Below are 26,157 nucleotides of genomic sequence, written 5' to 3'. Positions count from 1 at the left end.
CCTCGCAGGCGTCCCGGGCCCCGCACCGGCCCCGCCCGGCGGCGGGAGGGCCAGTCCCGGGGCGGCGGGCGGCCACCCAGCGCCCTGCGGCCACCGCGGCCGCGCGCCTCCTGCGCTTCCCGCGCCCGCCGGGCGGAGGCTCCACGCGCCGCCCCGGCTCCCCCGCCCCCGCCCGCCCCGCCGCCCCGCCCCCGGCGCCCGGGCTGCCCTGCCGTCCGGCCGGAGCCCCGGCGGTGCTGCTCAGGCGGCGCCTCCCTGCGCGGCGCCCGCGCTCCCGGCGGCGCCAGTCCTCCCGCTCGGCCATCTTCCCTCCTCCCTCTGCGCTCCGGAGCCCCGGCCCCGGTCCGGCCCCCGCGCGCGGGGACTTTTCCGGAAAGTTTTCATTTTCCGCCTCGGGTCTCGGAGAACGCAGCTCCCGGCTCCCGCGGCGGCTGCAAACTTTTCCGCCGCCGCTCCGCGCCCTCGGCCGCCCGGACCCGCGCGCGCCCCGCGCAGCGATGAGCGCCCCCCCGGCGCTGCGGCCGCCCAGCCCGCTGCTGCCCGTGGCCGCGGTGGCGGCGGCGGCGGCGGCCGCGCTGGTGCCGGGCTCCGGGCCGGGCCCCGCGCCCTTCCTGGCGCCCGTGGCGGCGGCGGCGCCGGCGGCGGGCATCTCCTTCCATCTGCAGATCGGCCTGAGTCGCGAGCCCGTGCTGCTGCTCCAGGACTCGGCCGGGGACTACAGCCTGGCGCACGTCCGCGAGATGGCTTGCTCCATCGTCGACCAGAAGGTAAGCCTGGCCGCCGCCCGCCCACCCGCCGCGCGGGGGGCGCTCCCGCCCGGGGCCCGGCGCCCCAACTTTCCGGGTCCGGCCGTGCGCGCAGCCCGCGGCCAGCCTCCCGGGAGCTCCTGGTGGGGACCGCTCCTCTCCCATTGGGACGGCCGCATGCATCCCGGGCACAGCATTCCTGGTGTCCGATTCTCCCTCGCCCCAGGCTGTATTCACTCCCGGTTTCTCTGCAGCCTGCATCCTCTTCCCCAATTCCCATCCCTCTCCAGACGGACTTGTCCAGGTATCTCGCCCTTTTCTGGTCTCAACTCTCCCAACTCGGGAGACTCTTCGGCTGGGTGTCCCCTCGCTCCCCCTGGACCAGCTCATTCCAGGCGCCAGAGTCCCCTGGGACCCGCTCATGGTGTTTCAGCACCCCTCCCTTCGGTAGCCCTCCCCCGCAACCCCTCTGGCTCGGATGGATGCTGAGGAGTTCCTGGAATCATCTTTTAAGAAAGGGTGATGGACTGGGCCAGCTGTGAAAACAGAACTGACTTAGAAAACAAACTACCCACTTACCTCTAGGTGAACATGGGGGCAGATATTTCCACATACAGTTTGGAAGTTGCAGCTTTTCTTGCTTTTCATCCTGGGGTCACTGGGAGTGGGGCGTGGAAGTGGGGCACAGGCGTTTCCAGGGTGGGGTTCTGCGCTGGATGGGGCGCCTGGAGACCGCGCTGAAGTTTGTAGCTGTGAAACTTTGGACAGCGGCCATCCATCCAAGGCAGGTTGGGGGAAAAGGCCATTATCCTGGGCCAGGCCACCCTGGGAGGGGACCCAGCCCACTGTTAATGGTGCAATTCTGAGTTTCAGATTGCTTCTGCAGCCATCCAGAGGAGGGTTGCATGGAGGGGGTGATAAGAGTAGAAAGGAGAGGGGACCCTGGCGCCAGCCCTTTTAGTGTAAATAGCCAAGGCTTAGGGGGGTGGAGACAGGTCTGTAAAGGTGCTGAATTTCAACCCCGAAGGACTGGCTGGTACTTGCCTTATAACTATCACTTGGATAATCAGGAATGGTTTCTTTAAACTTGGGGAGCAGAGTTTGCTAAGCCAGAGTGTTGTGTGAACCGTGGCACCCAGCGCGGGGATATTTAGGAAAATCCGCTGGGAAAAATCACTGTCCTAGGAAGTTGTGAAAGTTCTGGCGCCCAGGCTAAGGTAAGGATGGACGCCAGGGAAAGCGTTCATTGAAGGGAGGGACATTTTATATTACACTTAACTCTCAGTTTTTTGCAACTTCCATGGAAATGACATATTTTATCTAATTCTGGTACCAATCATATCAGGTGCCTCCTCATCGATATTTTTTTTTGGGAAAACCTGTAGCAGGTGAACAGGACCACCCCCCTAGGCACTGCAAGCCTTCCCTCTATGGATGTTGTAGTCTACAGCAACCTCTCTTAGGGGGTCAACAGTTAATTAAAGAATACTAGATAAGCACATAAATAATGTACAATGAAATTTCCCCCAAAGCAAATGCAACAATTGTATGGGGTTTCACCTGAATTTTAAAGCAGGTGATAGAGTGATAGGGAGTATTTGAATTGGTTCAAATTAATATGAACAGGCTGTTTTTGACACTTTTAAAACACACACACACACACACACACACACACACACACCACACACCCCTTGATGGAGCTTAGGATGGGGAGAAACATGTGGTGTAAGAAGTCTGGGATTGGAATGTTGAATGAAGAGTGAATTCCAGTCATATCAGCAGTTAACACGGGCTGTGCTATGTGGAGGGAGCTATGTGAGTGCAAAGGGAGAGGGACTGGAAGGCTCTGTGGAACACAGCAGGCCTGAGGGTAGTGACTAGGATATTTAGAGAAAGAGTAACTATGAAAAGGCCTTGAAACGAAAAGGAGCTCACGTTACCATAAGCCTCCGTAATCTCCTGCATGGAGATATCACACCAAGGCCAGCTGAAAGATGGGTTTGCTGCGTGGAGGATGTTTTAGAATGCCAAACATATGAAGGCAGAAAGAAAACTGGAGTTCCATCATGTGCCAGTTGAGACCTGAACCAAACACGGGGGTGGGGGACACCTGGAGGAATGCCGGGAAGAAAATCACCAGCCCTGGGGACTGATTTAAAAGGGGGACCCCTTCTCTTGGTATTTAATCCAGCAGTTCTGTCTCTCACAAGAAGAGTTTGAAAAGTTTGACCGCTTGGTATAGCCAAGGTGAGGTCTCACACTTTTATTGTTGAAGGTTATGGCAAAGGGAGAGATAGATTCAGAGATGTGGATTTAAGAGTTACTAATATTCAGGATACTGTCACATGTGTCAAACACAAGGCCCGCGGGCCAAATCCGTCCCGCCAGGCCTTGCAATGTGGCCCGCACCGCGCTGTCATCACTGCACTCCGCTGCGTTTCCATCACAATGACAGTTTATGACTGTTCAGTAAACCATTCGGCCCGCGATTTAGGCTGGATTTTAGATTTTGGCCCCTTCTCTGATTGAGTTCGACATCCCTAAAATAAATACTGGATGGTGGGTCTAGACAGGAACATTTCCATCTATCTTGAGACATGTTATCATGCAGGCAGAATTCAGAGGGCAGTATATCCATACAGGGGAGCAGAGACGGTCAGTGTGGAGTTAAGGAAGAGTGAGGTGGTCCTTTGTTCTTTATTTCAGTTCTCTTGAAGTACTTTCTGAAGGTAGCAAAGTGAGGAAGATTGGCAGGAGAGAGAGGGTGGGCATGGGGAGTGAATGTTGTGGGAGAAAGCTGAGAATTTTAAGTCAATTACAATTTGCTAGTAGACAGACTGGAGTCATGTTGATGTTACAGCAGTCCTCTGCTTTTATTGTTTTATAATGTGTTAAGAGGGTTTTCAAAGGTTAGAGAGTTCCCTAAATACTAAGGTCAGGCCAGCTTAAATCTTTGGAAGTCTTAGCTGACAATTCTGTTTATTTCAGCAACATTCCTGGGACATTTCTGTAGGCCGAGCACCTGAGGTGGACAGGGCTGAGTGAGGGAGATCCTGAGAAACACATCTTTAACTTACTATTTAGAATTTAGAGTTTTCTTCAGTTACATAGATTTGAAGAGTGTCAGAGATCTGACTGTACTTAAAAGAATTTTGGTGGCAACTAAACAAAAAATGTTCTTTCTTTAATATAAAAGTACCCTGTACACTGACTTATAAAACAAAGTAATTATTTCTTTTATCTTGAAGGTCAGATGAAAATCTAACCTTGCTTTTTGTATGTAGCAGTGCATGAATATAAAAGACGTGATTAATTCCTTCTTTTCTGGAAGTGTTTGCCCACGGTTATATTTAGGTTATATTTATTATGTTTATTTCTTCACTTTGCAGGCATGCAACCTTGAAGGCTGGTTGTGTATAAAGACATAAAGACAGGTACTCTTAGTGTACATGATTATAGTTATTAAAAAAGAGCAGTAATGGGCCTCACTTTGAAACACAGTTACTTTTTTCTATCAAAGGAATCTTGAACATATAGACTAAGAAGGAATTGTTTTGAAGCAAGGAACAGTAGTCCCAAAGAAACGTTAGTTTAGTTCACAGTACACCATGTATCTCTACACACACACACCGCACATCACACACTTTTTAAAAATAAGCAGTATTGCCGAAAACGGTTTGGCTCAGTGGATAGAGGGTCGGTCTGTGGACTGAAAGGTCCCAGGTTCGATTCTGGTCAAGGGCATGTACACTGATTGCGGGCACATGCCCGGTGGGGGGTGTGCAGGAGGCAGCTGATCGATGTTTCTCATCGATGTTTCTAGCTCTCTATTCCTTACCTTTCCTCTCTGTAAAAAAACAATGAAACGTATTTAAAAAAAACAAAACAATAAAAATAAGCAGTATTAATTTAGGAATGTGGGATGCAGTTAACAGAAAGACAACTTATATTTATTTTTTGAATGTGGAGTAATAGCATCTATAAGACTCCTGGCATGTCCTCTGACCAAAGAAAAATGAAACTTTTATAGAGGGTAGCTCACGAAAGGAATAACAAAGGTTTGTTTCTGGGTTTGAGAGCAGCTTTACACTGTTTGGAGTTGTTTCACTTTCTTAATTGTACGTTGTTTTCTTAACAGTTTTAGTGTCACTTTTATGTTTGTCGTTAATTTTAGCTATGGTACTTCTACATAATCTGAGGAAGCTGGAAGTAATTAGTTGACATGGGTCAACCAAGTCCTTTTAAGCTAATGATGGTGTTTGAGTCTTAGGTATATATTTTTATTCAAATTTTATATTTGTTATTGTTGTATGTATTAATTTATGATTTAATGATGCAGTATAGGATTTGTCATTTCGTTAAGTGAGTCTTAAGTAATGTAACTTTAATACAATATATTTCAAATTTTAATTTCTTTTCAAGTTTATGATTATAATAGGATTATACTTTGGTTTAGATGCAATGCCTATATTTTGAATATACCACATATATGTATTATATTTTCTAAATGTTTAAATCTGTTTTGGAACATATTTTTAAAAGCCCAATTATCTGCCAGATGCTGAAGAATCCTATATAATAAAAGTCTAATATGCTAAGTATCCAGTTGTCTGGTCATCTGTTCAACCAATCAAAGCATAATATGCTAATGATATGCTGAGGCCACTCAACATATCTGACTGTACTGACCACCAGGGGCAGACAGACCAGTTGATCAGTTGCTATGACAAGCACTGACCATCAGGGGGCAGACACTCCAACTGGTAGGTTACCTTGCTGCTGGGGTCTGGCTGATCAGGATTGAGCGAGACGAGCCAGATATGCCTTGGAGTCCTCCCATGGCCCCTCCCTGGCTGGCCAAACTCCCGTGTCCCTCCCCGGCCCTGATTGTACACCCACCATTGGGGTCCCTTAGCCTGGCCCTTTCACAATCCAGTACCCCTTGGGGGATGTCAGAGAGCCAGTTTTGGCCCGATCCTGCAGGTCAGGCTGAGGGACCCCACTGGTGCATGAATTCCTGCACCGGGCCTCTAGTTGTTTTATATTTTCTATTGTGGCTGCGAGAAGTGAGGCCTTATTATTTATCTCATAATCCAAAAGAGAAACTATGCTTTATATTTTTCTATCAATACACAGAACTGAAAACATTTTCTTACAGCTGTATATTATTTAGCAGTTTTCACAAGGAAAATATTCTTTGAATCTGTAAAGTTAAAAGCAGTTAGCCTTACAGTCTTTGGGCTGAGAAGAATCTGATAATTGGCTGTTTTGACATATATATGAATTAATTTGGCCTTTAAATCCAAGAATGAAATAAGCTTGAAAGAATTTTCTGTGATGGCTATAGTGATTGTGTATCAGTTGGGATAGATGTGGGGCTAGAAATTATTAATAAAGTTTGAAAGTTTGCCCCATGCTTGATGACTGTATTGTTTGGTATCAGCAGACACCTATCATAACTATTAAAGGAGATTTAAAACTTTATTTTGCTTATTATTATTATTACTCTTTTTCTGTGAGTATCTCGGTCTTCACTAATTTATGCATGAATGACTTTTTAAGGACTGTTCTAGACAAAACACATTTGTAAGCCCATGAATGTATGGATGTAACTTATCTAAAATAACTTTGAAAATAAAGTCTAATAAGTGTAAAAGATTAAATATACTGCCTGGTAAATAGGTGCATAATAAATAGGATTATTGGTAATCTAAGGCTTTACAGACTAGCATACTGTATTGCTAACAGAAGAAAAGTGTACTTTCTATTCTTATTTTTATCTCAATATATAATTTGAAATTGCAGTATTAAAAAGCAATGTGGCTGCAAGGCCCAGGTGACATTATCTGTTCTCTGTACTCTATAATAGAGCAAGTCTTAGAAATAGTTGTATCTGAAACTGCCTCTCAAATCTCAACCTCTCAGACTTCCTGAAGAAGTAATTTGATTATTGTTAAATGAAAAATATATGTGCTGATAAAAGTAAGGCATAGCTTCATTGCTTTGTATTATTTTTACCAAGAAGTTGATTTACTCCCCTTCCAATTGCAAGTAATTTCAATGATATTTCATTTGATAAAAAAGGGAAATAAAATAGGTAATGGTGCAACATTGGGCAACATAATGGTTCTCAAGACTGGAGTCTAACCTTCCTTTGCAAATCAGCCCTTGGTCTGAAGAGAAAGGCGTTTGGACGGAAGGAGATCTCATTTTGCTGCCATGCTAGCATCGAGCATCTTTGCTGAATCGCTGTATCTGATGAATACCTAGTTTGACATGCTTGTGCACATACCGAAGAGTTATATTGGAATGGAGCAGTTTTACTGGGGAACAATTGAGTTAGCAGTTTGGCTAAGCCAATCACAAGTCTTTTCTAGATCTTTTCATTAACTACCACTTCTCTCTCACAGTGGAATAGATAATTACATGAAAGGTAGGTGTGTGTGTGTGAGAAGTGCTCTAATAACCAAGCAACTGGGGCTGGATTCAGTTTAGATGAGAAGTAAAATGCAATTCCTTAGGAGTTGATCATAAGAGTTCTTTGTTTTTATATTTTTTGCCAAAAGCAAACTAATCTCTTTGTCCTCTGACATCTGACCTCTCACAGTCACTTTGGTTCTTCTGAAAGCCCTAAGCCCAAATGTGAAAACAGGTAAAAGTTTAGCGTGTTTTTAAAAATAGTGTTCACCTTTTAATTTACCCAGCATTATGCTGGGGAGGTTTTGAAATGAGGTTTCAGTTTCTTAAATCGTTCCTTAATGTTGAAATATGTTAGAACAACACAAACAAGTAAAAAAGGCACCAATTTTCATTTTTCTATTGATAGGATTTAGATACAGAGAAATGGTTATTTTTCTCACATGTTACAAGAATATGTGAAATTTCTCCCAGGAATTCCTCTGATACTGTTAACCAAATATTTTTGTACCATTAAAAATGGATATTGACAACATTACTTGAAGTTACTTGGCATCAGAAACCCACATTTTACTGTTTCTTACTCTGTCTTTCTAGTCTTATACAGATCACAGATAATTAAATAAACAAAGTTTTAATTACATGGCCACTTGGCCATTATGGAATATCACAGAATTTAGATATTTATAAAGATAAGAATTATAAAAATACCACATATTGAGACACACTTATGCATGTCCAGATTTACAGTATCCTATATATATATAGAAGTTCCTTCCAAAGTTTCAAAAAGGTTTTATTTGGCTAAAACTAGGCAGTTGATATAGCAGCTTAGCAATGTTGGCAAATATGAAGATTCGATTTTTAAATATGCAAACATGTATTGATAGGAATTTTGTCCAACTTATTTTGTTAAAAAGGAAAAATAAATTGATGCATCCTTTACTGGTTCATTGGCTTCTATTTTGACTAAACCAGTGATTGATGAGGAATTTGTTGAATTTACTACTTGGATTTAGGCACAATTTCAAGAATTTCTGAATGCCTCTCTCCCTGTGGGCTGTTTTTTTTTTTTTTTTACATATATATTATAAAATAATTTAAAAAGTATGAATATGGTAATCAAAGTATAATCAAAAGATATGAATGTGAAAAATAATTGGTATTATTTTTAATCGAAGGCTCTGTAGGCTGTGGCAAAATGTAGTGCATTGTCTTGTTACTAACAAACATATTGTCTATTAGAAGAAATTTATTTAACTATTTTGGTAAAAAAAAAAATAAAAAAAAATTATATGTATGTACCTTTCCTTGGTTCAGATTGTTGCAAGGCCTGGGTATGCATATGGAATGTTAAACGTTAATGCAGTTGAAGCTAGCTTTAGTGTACAGTTGACCCTGGAACAATGTGGGTGTTAGGGCACTGTGCCTCTCTCCTCCCCCCACACAGTTTAAAATCTGTGTATAACTTTTTACTCCTTCAAAACCATGTTTAAGTCAACCCAGGCAGTTCAAATGTATGTTGTTCAGTCAACTGAAATGTTTGTCATAGAAATAATAGACAATTAAACCCAATTATAAAAGAATGTTATTAAGCCTGTGAAATAAATATCTGAGTCTATTTCCTTTTTCATAAACAATGGTTTGAAAAATATGCATATAATCAAAGCCTGATTTGGTAAAATATGTCACTGATAATAACATATTTTTATATCAAATTGCATCAAAACAGTTTATTAAAATACTAGAGGACTGGTACATGAAATTCATGCACAGAGAGAGGGTGTTCCTCAGCCCAGCCTGCACTCTCTCCAATCTGGGACCCCTCGAGGGATGTCTGACTGCCCATTTAGGTATGATCCCACCAGGACTCACAATCCAGGACTACTCGCTTCCAACCACTTGCCTGCCTGCCTGCCTGATTGCCCCTAACTGCTTCTGCCTGCCAGCCTGATCACCCAGTAAGCACTCCCCTGCCAGCCTGATCAACCCTAACTGCTCCCCTCTTAACCCGATTGCCCCTAACTGTTCTCCCCTGCCTGCCTGACTTCCTCCAGCTGCTTTCCCCTGCAAGCCTGGTTCCCCCCAAATGCCCTTTTTTGCAGGCCCAGTCACCCCTAACTGCCCTCCCCTGCTGGCCTGGTTGCCCCCAACTGCCCTCCCCTGTAGATCCAGTCACTCCTAACTGCCCCCCTCCCCTTTGCTGGTCTGATTGCCCACAACTGCCCTCCCCTACTGGCCATCTTGTGGCGGCCTTCTTGTGTCCTCATGGGGGTGGCTATCTTTGACCACATGGGGGCAGCCATCTTGTGTGTTGGAGTAATGGTCAATTTGCATATTACCTCTTTATTAGATAGGACTAGAGGCCCATAATAGGAAATTTATGCACAGGTAGGGTCCCTAGGCTTGGTTGGCGATCAGAGCCAATCTGTGGGGTGACTGGTGGGTGGGGTGATTAGGGGCCCTCACTGGCACCTGCCTTGGCTGGTGGCCTGGCGCTGCCTGCTCACCGGCTCTGACCAGGGTCAGCTCCTGCATTGAGCACTGCCCACTAGTGGTCAGTGCACATTATAACAACTGATCGTTCTGCCAGTCATTCTGCCGTTTGGTCGATTTGCATGTGAGGGTTTTATTATATAGGATTAACTCCATATTCCATTAGTTTGCTTTTATGAATTTTTTTTTTTGGTAAAAGATTCAAGTTGACTATAAAGTAAGAATTTTTTGCTTGAAATTTATGCAGCTAGATTTATGTAAATTGATGTTGATGTAAATTTAGACTTGTTTTTTTTTGTTGTTGTTGTTAATCCTCACCCTAGGTCATTCTTCATTTAATTTTTAGAGAGTGAAAGGGAGGGTGAGAGACAGAAAGAGAGAAACATTGATGTGAGAGAGACACATTGATTGGTTACTTTCTGCTTATACCTGCAACCCGACAGGGGCCTGGGATCAAGCCTGCAACCAAGATAAGTGCCCTTGACCAGAACCCTTGACCCTTCAGTCCAACATCCAACATGCTCTATGCACTGAGCCCAAGTGGCCAGGGGAAATTTACACTTTTTTTTTTTAATATATTTTATTGATTTTTATACAGAGAGGAAGGGAGAGAGATAGAGAGTTAGAAACATCGATGAGAGAGTCATTGATCAGCTGCCTCTTGCACACCCCCCACTGGGGATATGCCCGCAACCAAGGCACATGCCCCTGACCAGAATCGAACCCGGGACTCTTCAGTCCCCAAGCCGACACTCTATCCATTGAGCCAAACCGGTCCCGGTGGGAAATTTACACTTTTTAAGCAATTTTTTTTCTCATTAACCATTCATAAAGATTTAGCCATTATATTAAAATGTTAAGAAAGATTTAAAATTGTCAGTGCTAGACATAACAAAAAAGTAAAACCTTTTCTTAGTTTGTCTGAATTAGTCACCCTAATGATAGAGTAATTACTGCATGACTATGGAACTTTCACTTTGTGGTTTTGTTTTTTTTAATACATTTTTATTGATTTCAGAGAGGAAAGGAGAGAGGGAGAGAGATAGAAAAATCAATGATGAGAGAGAATCATCGATTGGCTGCCTCCTGCACACCCCCTACTGGGCATCAAGCCCACAATCTGAGCATGTGCCCTTGACCAGAATTGAACCTGGGACCCTTCAGTCCGAAGGCCAATGCTCTATCCACTGAGCAAAACTAGCTAGGACTCACTTTGTTTATAATTGATAACTATGGCCAGAGAGAGACCAAAGATTACTTCTCTCTGGTTCAGGTACTTGAGTTAAAACCAGAGAACTTAATTGATTGAGTTGGGCCACCGACCCCTGTTTAAATAGTTTATTCATGGCACTGTCTCAGCCCTCTAATTAATTAAACATGAACAGTTTTTTTTGTTTGTTTGTTTTTGTTTTTTCTCTCTGTTAACTCCTCAGATTATTGAGAGCTGGTTGCTGTCTTGTGTGGTGGGAGAGGGCCTTTTGGGTCAGACCAGGTGTTCTTACAATACTTCAGAGTGGCCACATCCTCTCAGTACTGGGAGATCAAGGCCAGCCTTCAGGGAGGGACATACAAAGGGTTTCAGGACACCTAGCATAGGGAATAAGGAATTTGGAGACTCCTAAAGGTGATTTCTTTGCCAAGGAAGCACATTTTTTGTGTAGGACTGGAGAATACTCAGGTTCCAGAAAGAGGAGGTGTCCTGTCCATTCTGCACCATCCCTAGAGCTTTTGCACTACTTCAGCATCTTTAAAAAGTGTGGTCTGTATCACTGGTACGGAAAGCTGCAACTAAGCACATGTGTGACCAACAGAGTTGTAATTATTTAGAAATTGGTTAGGCCAGTTAGCCCATCAGGACAGTAGCAGTAGAAGTCAAGGCCACTTGATCATAAGCAGTGATCTGGGGCAAACAGCTGTAGCTCTCCCATTGTCCAAAGCAGCCCCGCTCTGGCTGGTGTGGCTCAGTTGGTTGAGCCTTGTCCTGTTTACGGAAAGGTTGCCCGTTCAATTCCAGCTTTTAGGCTCCATCCCCAGTAGGGGGATGTACAGGAGGCAAGCAATTGATATTTCTCTCTTTCCCCCTCTCCCTTCTTCTCTCTCTAAAATCAATAAAAACATACTTTTTTAAAAAGCATCCCAAGTATCTATCAGTAGATAAGTGAATAAAAAAGCTGTGGTACATTTACAAAATGGAATACCACTGTGCCATTAATTCCAGAAGGAATAAAATTTTACCCTTTGTGACAGCATGGATGGACCTGGAGAACATTATGCTAAGTGAAACAAGCCAGTGGGAGAAAAACAAATACCATATGACTTCATTCCTATGTGTAATTTAATGAACAGACTGAACAATCAAGCAAAATAGAGACAGACTCAGAGAACAGGCAGACAGCTCTTGAGAAGGAGGGATAGGGGGGAGGGTTGTAGGAGTTTTGGGAAGTGGAATGAAAGGATTGAGCACAAAAGAAAAAGAAAAGAGAGAACTCATGGATATGGACAACAGTGTGGTGATTGTGGGGTTAGGGGGATGGAGGAAGGTGAAAAAGGGCATGGAGGGGATAAATAGTGATGGAAAACATAAATAAAATAAAATAAATTATAAAACGAATCAGGGAAGAGTGGGAGGATGGTGGGGGCAGGAAGGCTGCAGTTAAGCTTTGGTGATGCTGTTGAGTCAGTGGTGGTGAACAGACCTGAGCAGGCTTGAGTAGGCAGCACCTGTAGGATTGTGAGAAAGTGACACCGGAGGGCAGAAAAAAACAGTGATAGTGAAGGGCCTATGATTCAGTTAGCAGGGGCCACATGAATACATGTTTCCCCCCAAATAAGACATCCTCTGAAAATAAGACCTAGCGCAACTTTGGGAGAAAAAATTAATATAAGACACTGTCTTATTTTCGGGGAAACAGGGTAGCAGTGGGCGAGGTCTCACTAAGCACATGTGTGACCAACAGAGCCTCATCTGGAGGAGGCTTTTCCAAGCACAGTAGTCCTGTAGGAAGTTTTCAGAAGGTCACACAGAAAAGGCAGCCTTCACCTTCAGCATCCTTAGCAACCATCACAAAGGCAAATACAGACGTACATGCAGCATGAGGGTAAGAATGTCATAGTTTCAAGTTGTATTTTATTGTATTCTCCGCTCTGGAGAAAATATAACATGGTTAGCACAAAAAGAGAGAAGTTGCACACAAATTCTCTGATTTCTTAACAACTTGTTTTATACTTTAAAAATAAATAGGAAAATAAGAGAGATAAAGTTTTGTAAATTGTATTGTCCTGCCAAAAAAAAAATTTTTTTTGTAGGCTCTAGTTCATATTTTCTTTGAGATGTTCATGGGCATTGCCTGGATGAAATAAACATATGAGTTACGTCTATTACTCTACACTTGGTTCCTGATGATGAATATGCTGTTGAAGTGATATTAAGAATTATAGGCTTAGAAATTATAATGTTGATGCTCTGGCTCCTGAAAAATAATGCAAGTCAGTGAGTCTAAAGCCACTTGAAAAGGAACTTGATTTTGCATAATCATTTCTGTTTAGAATTATATTATGTATACTTTAATTAGATAATTGTGTTTGTTTTTTTTTAATTTGGATAATTACAGAATTATCACATGACCCTCAAAGATGTTCATATCCTAATCCCTTGAGCCTGTGAATGTTATTTTTATTGCAAAAGAGACTTTATAGATAAGATTTTGAGATTGAGAAATGATTCTGGATTATCTGATTGGACACAATGTAATCACATGTCCTTAAAAGTGGAGAATCTTTCAGGTTAAGTCAGACAGATGAGACTAAAAAGCAAGAGAGATTCCAATCATGGGAAAGATTTGATTGCCTTTTTCAGACCAGGAAGATAGAGGTCATTCCAGGAGTGACCCCCATGCTGGGGTTCTTGTAAGGGGGAAAAGGCGGAGTGAGAGCTCTGTAGTAATGAGAGGTGTGGCAACAGAAACTAGAGGTTGCAGTGATTCCAGGAAGAGGTCATGAACTAAGCAATAGAGTCAAAGCTGGAAGCTGCTAACAGCAGCAGGAGAAGGAGCCACACCTTGACTTTAGTCCAGTAAAACTGATTTTGGACTTCTGATCTCTAGGAGTGTAAGAGAATAAATTTGTGTGTGTGTGTGTGTGTATGTTTTTAAAGCTATTAACTTTATGGTAGTTGTTTACTTCAGCAATCAGAAACTATTATACTATGGAACATTCAATTCAGACAAGCTCCAAAATGGGTCTTACCACCAAGAGTTAAACACAGGTGACATTTTGGTGAATATCCTATCAGGCGTTTTTTTTTTTTTCTAAGTGAATGAATATGCTCATCATGACTCCCATAGTGTTTTGTTTGTTTCATTTGATACCATGTCTTGCTATGCTATGTCAGTTTTGTTTTTTTTTTAAACTAAAACCATTCACCTAAGAACAGGAACAAGACAGGGATGCCAACTTTTACCACTCCTGTTCAACATCGTTTCGGAAGTGCTAGCCATAACAATCAGATAAGAAGAAGAAATAAAAGTTATCCAAATTGGAAAAGAAGACTGTCATTATTGGAAAAGGATTATTTGTAGATGACATGATACTGTACTTAGAAAACCCTAAAAGCTCCATCAAAAAACTACTAGATTTAATAAATGAATTCGACAATGTAGCAGGAACAAAATTAATGCCAATAAACCTATGGCCTTTCTATACACCAAAAGTGAACTAACAGAAAGAGAGACTAAAAAAAAAAATCCCATTTACCATTGCACCAAAAAATATTAAGATGTCTAGGAATAAACTTAACTAAGGTAAAAGACCTATACTCGAAAAACTAGAAGACACTGAAAAAAGAGATAGAGGAAGGGATAAATGAAAGAACATACTGTGTTCATGGATTGGTTCCGTGTTTCCCTGAAAATAAGACATCCTCCGAAAATAAGACCTACTTACAGGTTTCTTCTGAGTGAAATATAAGGCATCCCCCCAAAAACAAGGCCCCCCCTAGGCTAAACATGAGAGATTTGGTCCACTGATTCTGAAAAAAATGGAGTCATAAGAAATTCATCAGGAAATTCAGGAATTGGATTGTTATGATGATGTTCCAGAAGATGATGACATGATTGTCATTGAATAACAGTAAATTCTTGATACTGTAGGATTCACAGTTTGTCTGGTTTGTGTTGACAACTACCGTACCATATACAGGTAATAAATTTCCTTTATTTTCATTTAACAATAGATGTGTACCGTATTCTTCTTCATGGAAAAATAAGACATCCCCTGAAAATAAGACCTAGTGCATCTTTGGGAGCAAAAATTAATATAAGACACTGTCTTATTTTCAACATCGTTAAAATGTTCATACTACCCAAAGCAATCTATAGATTCAGTGCACTCCCCATTAAAATACCAAGGGCATACTTCACAGTCCTAGAACGAACTTGCCAAAAATTCATCTGGAATAAAAAAAAAAAAAAAAAAAAAAAAAGACCCCAGATAGCTGCAGCAGTCCTGAGAAAGAAGAACAAAGTAGGATGGATGTCAATACCAGATATCAAGCTGTATTATAAAGCCACTGTTCTCAAAACATCCTGGTACTGGCACAAGAACAGACGTATAGATCAATGTAATAAAATAGAGAACCCAGAAATTGACCCAAACCACTATGCTCAATTAATATTTGACAAAGAAGGCAAGAACATACAATTGGAGTCAAGACAGTCTTTTCAATAAACGGTGTTGGGAAATTGGACAGATACATGCAAAAAAATGAAGAAAAAAAAAAACACACCTCAAAATGGATAAGACCATAAAAATATTAGAGGAATCCACAGGCAGCAAAATCTCAGACATATGCCAAAGCAATTTCTTCACTGACACAACTCCTAGGGCAATGGAAACTAAAGAGAAAATAAGCAAATGGGACTACATCAAAATAAAAAGCTTCTGCACAGCAAAAGAAACAACAAAACAACAAGAAAGCCCACTGTATGGGAGAACATATTTGCCAATGTTATCACAGATAAGGGTTTAATCTCCAACATTTACAGGGAACACATACAACTTAACAAAAGGAAGATAAACAACCCAATCTAAACATGGGCAAAGGTCTTAAATAGATACAATTCGAAATAGGACATAAGGAAGGCCAAGGGATATATGAAAACATGTTCAAAGTCACTAATCATCCAAGAGATGCAAATCAAAATGGCAATAAGGTACCATCTCATACCTGTCAGAATAGCTATCATCAACAAATCAACAAACGACAAGTGCTGGAGAGGATGTGGAGAAAAAGGAACCCTCGTGCACTGCTGGTGGGAATGCAGACTGTGCAGCCACTGTGGAAAACAGTATGGAGTTTCCTCAAAAAACTAAAAATGGAACTCCTATTTGACCCAGTAATCCCACTTCTAGGAATATATCCCAAGAAACTAGAAACACCAATCAGAAAGGATATATGCACCCCTATGTTCATAGCAGCACAATTTACCATAGCTAAGATTTGGAAACAGCCTAAGTGTCCATCAGCAGATGAGTTGATTAAAAAAACTGTGGTTCATTACACAATAGAATACTATGCTGCTGTAAAAAAGAAGGAATTCTTAACATTTCCAACAGCATGGATGGAGCTGGAGAGCATTATGCTAAGTGAAATAAGCCAGTCAGAGAAAGATAAATATCTCATGATTTCACTCATTTGTGATTATAATGAACAACATAAACTGAACTCTGGGGAGGGAGCATATGTATGGGAGGGGGGGCAATGTTAAAATATGTACACAGATAATAATTTAATAAAAAACAGATCCAGAGACAGAGAAGCATTGAGCAGACTGTCAAACCTCAGAGGGAAGGTAGGGGAGGGTGGGGGAAAAGGGGAGAGATCAACCTAAGGACTTGTATACATGCATATAAGCCTAATTAATGGATACAAACTAGAGGGGTGAGGGCATGATTGGGAGGTAGGGGAATAGGACACATATGTAATACCATAATCAATAAAGAAAAAAAATTTAAAAAGTTTTAACTATAAACTGTTCAGTGCCCTCAGGGTAATTTTTGTGTGAAGAAAAGGCTTTTCAGATTATTTACTGTGCTTTTAGAATTTAATATTAAAGTTCATAGAGTTACAAGTTCAGCTTTTAATTTTAATGTTTGAGTGCATTAAACTCATAAGTATTTTTATTTTTTAAAGTCTAGCAGATTGTATCAATCCCATTTAAGAACCTTTGAATAATTATTAGTATCCTTTACAAACCAAATTAATTAGATACTTTCAAACATTTTAAATTACATTTCTAAATTTAACATATTTGATTTCCTTTAAATACTGTAATCACCTGCTTAATAAATCCTTATATGTTATTATGTAATTCTTATAAATCTAATAAATGAAACATAAGTATGAAAATATTATAAAGTTTAAGCTCTTAAATGTTCCAATACATTCACATAAGCCAAAATAAATTGCTTAAATATATGTGTACTAGAGGCCTGGTGCATGAAATTTGTGCAGGGGGGAGGGGACCCTCAGCCCAGCCTGCACCCTGCACCCTGCACCCTCTCCAATCTGAGATCCTTTGTGGTAGTTGGACATTTCTCTCACAACCCGGGACCACTGGCTCCTAACTGCTCACCTGTCTGCCTTCTTGATCGCACTTAACTGCCCCCACTGCTGGCCTGGTCATCTCCACCTGCCCCCCTGCAGGTGTAGTTGCCACCAACTGCCCCCCCCCCCCCCCCCCCCCGCCACCGCCAGTCTTGTGCACCCCCTGCCGGCGTGGTTGCTACCAACTGCCACCCCCCCCCCCCCCCCCCCCCGACAACCTGGTTGCCCTCACTGCCTCCACTGGCAATCAGGTTGTCCCAATTGCCCCCCTGCAGGCCTGGTAGCTTTATGCAGCTGCTGCTTGGTTGTTTGGTTGCCCCTCACTAACACCCTGCCAGCCTGGTTGCCCCATGTAGCCTGCTGTTCATTCATTTGGTCTGGCCCTCATTAAACCCCCTGCCGGCCTGGTCACCCCACACAGCCTGTTCAGTCTTCTGTTCAGTTGTTCTGGGTGCAATGGTTGCTTAGCCTTTTATATATATAGACTAGATGCCAAGTGCACGGAATTCATGCACTGGGGTGGGTGTCCCTCAGCTCAACCTGCACCCTCTCCAATCTGGGATCCCCTGGGGGATATCAACTACCGGTTTAGGCCTGATCCCTATTTGGTTTGTAAATATTAAGGATATTAGATAGGACCACTGACTTGTACCTTTATATAAATCTAGTGGCCTGGTATACAAAAGTTTTCCCACCCATGAAATAATTATGTGATACCATAAGTTTTGTGGGGTTTTCTTCTTATGTACATTTTGCAATTGTCTTCTTGGCCTGGTTCAGTTTGCATAAACCCTGGTGCTTTTAGCTGGGACAAAATTGGATTCTCTTGGCAGTGTAGTTCAATTTGTGTAGATCAATTCCTTTGAACCCTATTTGTGTGAGTGATTCCATCACTTCAACAATGGGTGTAATCATGTATTCCACATCTTTGGATTCAATTTATGTATTACTTCTGTGTGGAAAAGTTTCAAATTCCTACCCTGATTGATCATTTGATTGAATTTTGAATTTGGCTGTTAAAATTGGTTAATCCCTTTTCTATCTATGCTCAAGACCTTTGAACCTAATGGAATACTGCATTTTCATATTCTTTCTTTCTCTTATTTAGAATATTAAGTATGTGATTGAGTGTTGGCAATCTCTAGAGCTTTAACCTAGCCATCTAAGTCACAGCTCATAAGATCATTCTTCTAACTTGCTACCTTCCCCTGTAAATAAAAGAACTGTCTGGGCACCACTTTCTAATGTCTGAATAGAATGGTTATATGGATTTATTACAGTATGTTTAACTTGTCTCATACTTTTGTATATTTAGGATTCTTTCATTAAAAAATATCTTAATGTATATGTCTTGGCATTATTTTTTCCACTTACACATATAATATTTATATTTGAATTTTTCCATTCCCAAGATTAATATGCTTTAAATATTTTGATATTGTTTGTTGATATTTCTAAGAATAATTTTAGATTATAGTTTTGTTTTCAGAATTATAATGATTCTTTGCTTTTTTTTTCAATTTGCAGAGTATAAATGTATAAATGTATTTTGTTTTTTCCTGCTCTATATTTAGAGAAAAAAACGAGTGAAGCGAGCAGCAAGATGCAGAATAAACTGTTTAACAGCCAGCACTGAATCCATTATTGAATAGATGACATATGAAAGTTTATATCTAGCATATTCATAATGAACAGATATAATCTTTAAAAATGATTGACACTTTCCAATTTCTCTGCTTTTTTCCCCACAACAACTAGCCTGATATTTTCTCTATATATCCAAATTCACTTTGATCTTTTAAAATGCAATTTAACAAACATATATTTCTATACATATTTAAGGAATTCCATAGAATAGTTTCTTAAAAGTAAAATTTTACATTTGTTTTTATTCAATTTTCTATAATGTTCTTTAGAAACCTGAAAAAAAAAAAAAACTGGTTTTTAAATTCATATATATGAATGTCTACTTTGACATGTCCATTTCCCCCTCTAAATCCTTCCTGCAAAATAAATTGTTGCATTATTTACTAAATACTATAGAGTTTTCTTTGGTAATTTATAATAAATATACTAGAGGCTTGATGCACGAAATTCATGCATGGGCGAGGGTATCCCTCAGCCCAGCCTGCACCTCTGCACCCTCTCCAATCCAGGACTTGTGTCTCCCAACTGCTCGTCTGGCTGCCTTCTTGATTGCCCCTAACCACTTCTGCCTGCCGGCCTGATCACCCCCTAACCATTCCCCTGCCAGCCTGATTGCTCCCAGCTTCCCTCCTTTGCCAGCCTGGTCAACCCTAACTGCCATCCTCTGCAGCTTGATTGCCCCAACTGCCCTCCCTTGCAGGCCTGATCCCTCCCAAATTTCCTCCCCTGCTGGCCTGATCACACACAACTCCCCTCCCTTGCAGGCCTTGTCCCTTCCAACTGCCCTCTCTTGCTGGCCATCTCGTGGTGGCCATCTTGTGTCCACATGGGGGCAGCCATCTTTGACCACATGGGGGCAGCCATCTTGTGTGTTGGAGTGATGGTCAATTTGCATATTACTCTTTTGTTAGACAGGATTTTGATTTGTAAACTGTGATTTACACACAAAGTTTCAGGAACATCTTTATTGGGTGGACTAAAGACGACTGAGTTAACCACATAAGTGAATAGACACCATGCCGGCAGCGATCTTTATACCCGGGTATCTAGAACAAGTGCCTGGCACTGATGATTTGGACAAATGATGTGTTCCATTATTTATTGGTTAAGTTCCTAGAAGCAGAGCTGTGTGAACAGTTTGTATGCAAATTAAATATTTTGCTATATCTGTACTATTTGCTTTCTAGGTAGTGCTCATTTCTTTCTCTGCTCCATAAGTATTATTCAAATAATTGCTTTTGAAAAAGTGAACTAGAATTGTTTTGGGAGATAGGACTTACTTAGGGAGAATGTTGGACCGTTGTTTGAGGAAACAAACAAACACAAAACCCTGGGATTGGAGTCTTTTCTTAGGAATTGTTATTCCTCTTGTCTAACTGAGCCGAGGATTTAAAGCCAGTGAGAACCTTCCTCCTGAAAACATTTCATGACAGGGCTCGAGTAAGTATTTGTTGAATTGAACTGAGTGTTTGGAACAGAAGGAGTCTTTTAAAAGACACTTCAGTGATTTACTTGTCAAATCTCAACCTAATTTACCTGTAAATTTTAAGAATATAATTATGGAAATTGGGAAAAGCTGACATAAAAAATATAGTGGTGATGGAGAGGAAAGAAGAAAATCAGATAATAACACAAACTCAACAATATTAGCTGGACGTCCCTTTGCTATTTTTTTGGGTTCACACGGCTTATGAAGTGAATTTTAGAAACTCAGATGGGCTTACAGAGAAGGAACGTTCAGCAGAGTGGCGTCTAGTGAGGACCTTTAAAGGTAGTTAATAGTCTCTACTGTAGTTGCTTCAATGTGAGTCAGTAGGATTATAGTTTAAAAAGACATTTACTTTGTTTCCTGCCCATTCTTAACCTCAGTTATTTTAATTTTTTACTTTTTTTCCAATGTAAATTACTATTTTATATTTTTTAAGTTAGATTTCAGCTTTTAAATAATTTAGCATTATGCTTATTTTTGAAAAGCATTTTTATTCATACTTTCAATACTTATTGTATACTAAATGATGGATATTAATGATGGATATGTGTGTGTGTGTGTGTGTGTGTGTGTGTGTCTTATCTCATTTTCTGGTATTTGAAAAAAGTTTTATTTTTATAATTTTAGCTTCTGACAACCCAGATTTACACTTCATTTGTTTTAGATTTTCTGCCCTGCCATTTGTTTCTCTTTTTCCATCATAATTTACTTTTTCATACAGTTCTATGCCTTCTCAGACATTCTTAAATGCCTCATAGATACACTCATGAGTTGATTTTCTCCAGTCATAAACCCTTTGGGTGAATATCCTATTTGATTTTCTGGAACCCTGTTGTTTTTTAACATAACATCTAGTCCTTGGATAAGCAATCTGTGATCTCCCAAGTATTTAACCACTTTATTTTGGGCAGTTGCCTGCTGTAAGCAGGAAGTATTTGTAACCTCCTGGAGAGGGCTGCTCCCAGCCATTGGTACTAAACCAGGAGAGGTGATATCTCCATATCAGTTCATTCATGGAGGTGGAAGAGTAGCAATTTTGTACCCATGTTTGAAACTATCCTGCTTCTAAACTACTTCTTTATGAGGATGGTCTCCATCTTTCCAGATTTTATAAGGACCTAAGAAGAGGCTGAGAATATGAGTTAACCTCAACTTGGATTTCACAGTGGAACCTGTTTTTTCCACTGGCAAATCATTGTTTAAAGTCATCAATGTGTCTTTCATCCAGTCATTTTAAGAAGTTTCTTGATATACAAAAAAATATTCTGCCTGGATTTTTTGCCGAAACCGGTTTGGCTTAGTGGATAGAGCGTCGGCCTAAGGACTGAAAGGTCCCAGGTTTGATTCTGGTCAAGAGCATGCACCTTGGTTGAGGGCACATCCCCTCAGTGGAGGGTGTGCAGGAGGCAGCTGATCGATGTTTCTAACTCTCTATCCCTCTCTCTTCCTCTCTGCAAAAAAAAAAAAAATAATAAAATAAAAATCAATAAAATATATTTTAAAAAACATTCTGCCTGGATTTTTTACCATATCTTCCCCAAATTCCTTGGGGTGAAGGGACATGGAAGACTATCTACCCTGGAGGGAACCTGGTCAAATTTCAGAAACGTAGACCATGTTATAACACTTTTGATGGTTCCCCTTCAAGAATTTTTTCCCTGACTTTCTTGAAATTGTGTTCTTTCATCTTGGAGTCCATCAGCGACTGTTGTGCACCTGAAAACCAGTTTAGGAAGTGACATCATTATCTGACAGACCCAGAGTACAATTAAGCGGTCTTCAAAAAAAGTTAACATGTGTCCTCCACAAGTTATTGATTCATTGTTTTTTTTTAAATCAGACTGATTCCAACTAAATATCTAAGTTTGGGTATTTTGACCAATTATTTTACACTAGGCACAGGATTTTGACACTATTCTTGAACGACCTATTTTAATCGGGAATAATAACTAATTGCTTCCAGGTTTTATTAGTCTCACCTTGGCCTTTGAATCCATGAACAAGAATAAAATGTGAGCTAACCTATTTGAACTCAGCATATAGCTTTGACAATTTAAGCTCTATCTGAACCACTTCCATAGAAACCATTGGCATAGACAGTAGGAATCAACTTCTTGTAAGTTAAAATAATAATAGAATCATTGTTATTATTATCATGATGATTATCCTTAATATAACTAATATTTATCAGCCATTATTATACTATTTTTAAAGGGCCTATTTAGACAAACTCATTTATCTAAGAGGCAGATACTACTTTTGGCCTCATTTTACAAGTGAGGAGATTGGGGCATTGAAAGAAAGAATTGTCCCAGATTTCCCAGGCAGTGACAGAGTTGGGATAGAGAGAGGAATAGAGAGTCAGAAACATCAATGAGAGAGAATCATCGATCAGCTGCCTCCTGCACACCCCCCACTGAAGATGTGCCCGCAACCAAGGTACATGCCCTTGACCGGAATCAAACCTGGGGCCCCTCAGTCCACAGACCGACGCTCTATCCACTGAGCCAAACCGGCTTCAGCTAAAGTCAGTTTTGTCATTACTCTTGATTTTCTTTTTTCCTTTTTCAGTTAAGATAAAATATAAGCCAATTAATAAAAATCAGTGTTTATCTCTGATTTGGGGTATAACTGGCAATTTTATTATTTTCTTTTTACTTTTTAAAATTTCTTACAGAATGCATCATTCTAAAAGTATTAAGTAAAATATATTAACACTTTTAAAAATTAAATCTAGCCCTAGCTGGTTTTGTTGAATGGATAGAGCGTCGGATTGTGTACTGAAGGGTCCTGTGTTCGGTTCCAGTCAAGGGCACATTGCAGGCTGGGTTGCAGGCTTGATCCCCAAAGGGGGTTGTGCAGAAGACAGTCGATTAATAATTCTCTCTCATCATTGATGTTTCTATCTCTCTTTTTCCTTCCTCTCTCTGAAATAAAAAAAAAGGTATTAAAAAATGGAAAAAAATTAAATCTAAATAATGAGCAACTGATATAAACATTGTGGTTTGAAAGTCAGGGACATGTGAGAATTAAGGACTCTGTGGGTGCAGGGTTCACTTTGTTGTTTTGAATTAGATTTATTTGAAATGACCAAGTAACCTTTCATGGAACAGGGCTCTATGCTGAGCACTTTCAGAACAGTATTTCATTCCATCTTTGCAGCATCCATGCAGGAGAGAAGTTTTCAATTCTTCCTCTGTGAGTCAATAAAATACTCTAAAATATAACAACCCACGCTCAAAAATACATTCTAAAGGAAGTGACAACTGCAGCTAAACAACTGTTAATTTGTTGCTTTAACTTTACTGTATCGGTCTCAACTTTTAGAATGCGCTGTACTCTTTTGATGAGCCATGTCATTGGCAGAAAATAATTTTACCCATCTCCCCCCAGTAAACATACTGCATTTTAAACAATGTCTCACCATGACGATGAATAAATCACAATTCCCATGCACCTTGCTGTCAGTCATGCTTTGTGCCCCATGAGAAGAGTGACAGTGTGGGAAGAGACTAAGGGCTTACTAGTAGACGACTTAGGTTATGGCCTTAGACTTACTGTGCGCCAACCTCTGTGCTAAGCACGGGAGATACAAATCCAAATACTGTAGTCTCCTAACAATGAGTTGTCTAGCAATAGCATTACCTGTTGTTTCAGGGGTTACTGTTGCAAGGATCAAAAGAAAAATGGCTTGAGTATTTTTGAAGAGGGCCCAGCAATGTTTATCATTAGAAGTAATATTATGGAGTGGACTTGTTTGGCATTTTCACACGTTTCTGTGGATCAAATGCAAATATAAAGTGATTACATGATACATTTGGAATTGAAAAAATCATAGAATTAATGGACTTTTTAAAAAAATATATTTTATTGATTTTGTACAGAGAGGAAGGGAGAGAGACAGTTAGAAACATCGATGAGAAAGAGTCATCGATCAGCTGCCTCTTGCACACCTCCTACTGGGGATATGCCCGCAACCAAGGTACATGCCTTTGACCGGAATCGAACCCGGGACCTTTCAGTTCCCAAGCCGACGCTCTATCCATTGAGCCAAATTGGTTTTGGCTGGACTTTTTTTTATGCTTTACCTTTTAAACTGCTTTATACTAGGGTTACTAAAAAGGGCTTTCTTCTTCCTTTTCAAGAGCCAAGGATTTTTGAAAATAATTCAGGGTCTCATTATGAACTCTTTAAGGGAACGGTTAAGAGGATGAGCCTGGGTTGAATCCTGTTTCTGCTACTGAGTAACCGTGGGCACATCTTCCTTTTCTGAAAAAAAAAAAAAAAAAAAAAAAAAAAAGGGGGTAATAAGTGTCTGTGCATCGCAGTCACTATTTTATAAGGTTAACCATGTGGATTAGTAACAACTATGGAACACACAATGCTTCGTAGGTACCGAGCAGCCAGTCCAAGCTCGCTGAGATGGCGGGTGCATTCATGGGATTATTACGGTAATAATTTCAGGCCCGTAGGGGCAGAATCCTAAATGGTAAGTTATTTTACCTGAACAACCCCTCCATGTTTTAAGTGAATCGTATAAAAGAAATTTATTCTATGATTTACTGACAAGGTTTGAAAATGGATAAATTGACTTACATAATAATAACTCATGAATAAACATTTACATTTTATTTACAAATGTATCTAAATTCACTGTTAGGAAGATACTGTATTTCCCTGATATGGAAATGGCATTCCACTGGCATGTGCTTATTGATTCTTAATGAACTAAATTCAAATAGCAAGTGCTAACTTCAATATAAATATTTTCATATTTGCATCACGAGTATTAGGATTTGTACTTGGAGCATTTTATAAATTTTAATCAATTAAACTTCAGAACACTTCAGGGATCAAGATATTATAAATCAACCTTCTGGATGAGCATCAAAATCTGCCTTCTGTCCTCTAAAATAGCATCCAGATAAGAGTCTTTAAGATTGATTTGTTCTTTAAAATCAGCCTCTCTTTTTGTTTTAAAAGAAATATTGAAAAATATTTGTGCTAACTACCAAAGGAAGGCTCAGGCTGTTTTTATCTGTGTGTAACACTGATGGAATCATTTGTTTGGGTTGGAGCCTGTTTAGTCATATTCTCAGCGAGCTCAATTAAAAACAAAACCAACATGACTAGTGATAACAGTGCTTCTGTTTTGGCCAGAAGTACCCATCTTGTTATGTTGCATGACGTGACACAGATAACCGATGATGTGCTTTAAGAAGCCTCAAAGGGAAATGTGATATATTTTACATTTTACCCATCAAAAGCGCCAGTATGTGAACAATTTGGGATTCATCGATTGATTTACTCAGTAAACATTTTGTAATGCACTGATTTTCTAGGCACACACAGACTGTTGAGGTAAAAGACTGTGCCCCTCCCTGAGGACTCGCAGATCACTCCGTGGCTCCCTTAGGCACATTAGCCAGAACGTAGTGACATTGTTTGAATCCTATTTTTTTTTTTTAATGTTTTTATTGATTTCAGAGAGGAAGGGAGAGGGAGATAGAAACATTAATGATGAGAGCGAATCATTGATCCTCTGCCTCCTGCACGCCCCTCACTGGGGATTGAGCCCTCAACCTGGCCATATGCCCTGACTGGGAATCGAACCCTGACCTGGGACATAGATTAACGCTCAATCACTGATCCATGCCAGATTGGCTGAACCCTTTTAAAAGAGAAGCCTCTTTTCTATTTCAAGCTTAGATATATTTACATTTAATGAGTTGCATAAACATGCAGAGTCCCTGACTACT

The 26,157-nt window shown here is 40.5% G+C and overlaps 1 protein-coding gene across 2 annotated transcripts in view; it reads left to right on the top strand.

Moving 5' to 3' along the window:
* Positions 1 to 204: 204 nt before the first annotated feature.
* The window catches only part of PRKD1 (protein kinase D1), a 278,574-nt gene continuing 252,621 nt past the window's right edge, over positions 205 to 26,157 (top strand). Inside the window, exon 1 of one of the 2 annotated variants that reach the window (XM_036450797.2) lies at positions 205 to 767. In XM_036450797.2, the coding sequence (XP_036306690.1) occupies positions 498 to 767 (270 nt within the window). In that variant the 5' untranslated portion in view covers positions 205 to 497. The remainder of the gene's footprint in view (positions 768 to 26,157) is intronic. The other variant, XM_036450803.2, reaches the window with a different exon arrangement.

This window comes from Pipistrellus kuhlii, unplaced genomic scaffold (genome assembly GCF_014108245.1).
Source record: "Pipistrellus kuhlii isolate mPipKuh1 unplaced genomic scaffold, mPipKuh1.p scaffold_m20_p_1, whole genome shotgun sequence".
In the NCBI taxonomy this organism is placed as follows: domain Eukaryota; kingdom Metazoa; phylum Chordata; class Mammalia; order Chiroptera; family Vespertilionidae; genus Pipistrellus; species Pipistrellus kuhlii.
The sequence above is the reverse complement of the archived record's forward strand: the minus strand, read 5'-3'. Positions and strand labels throughout refer to the sequence as shown.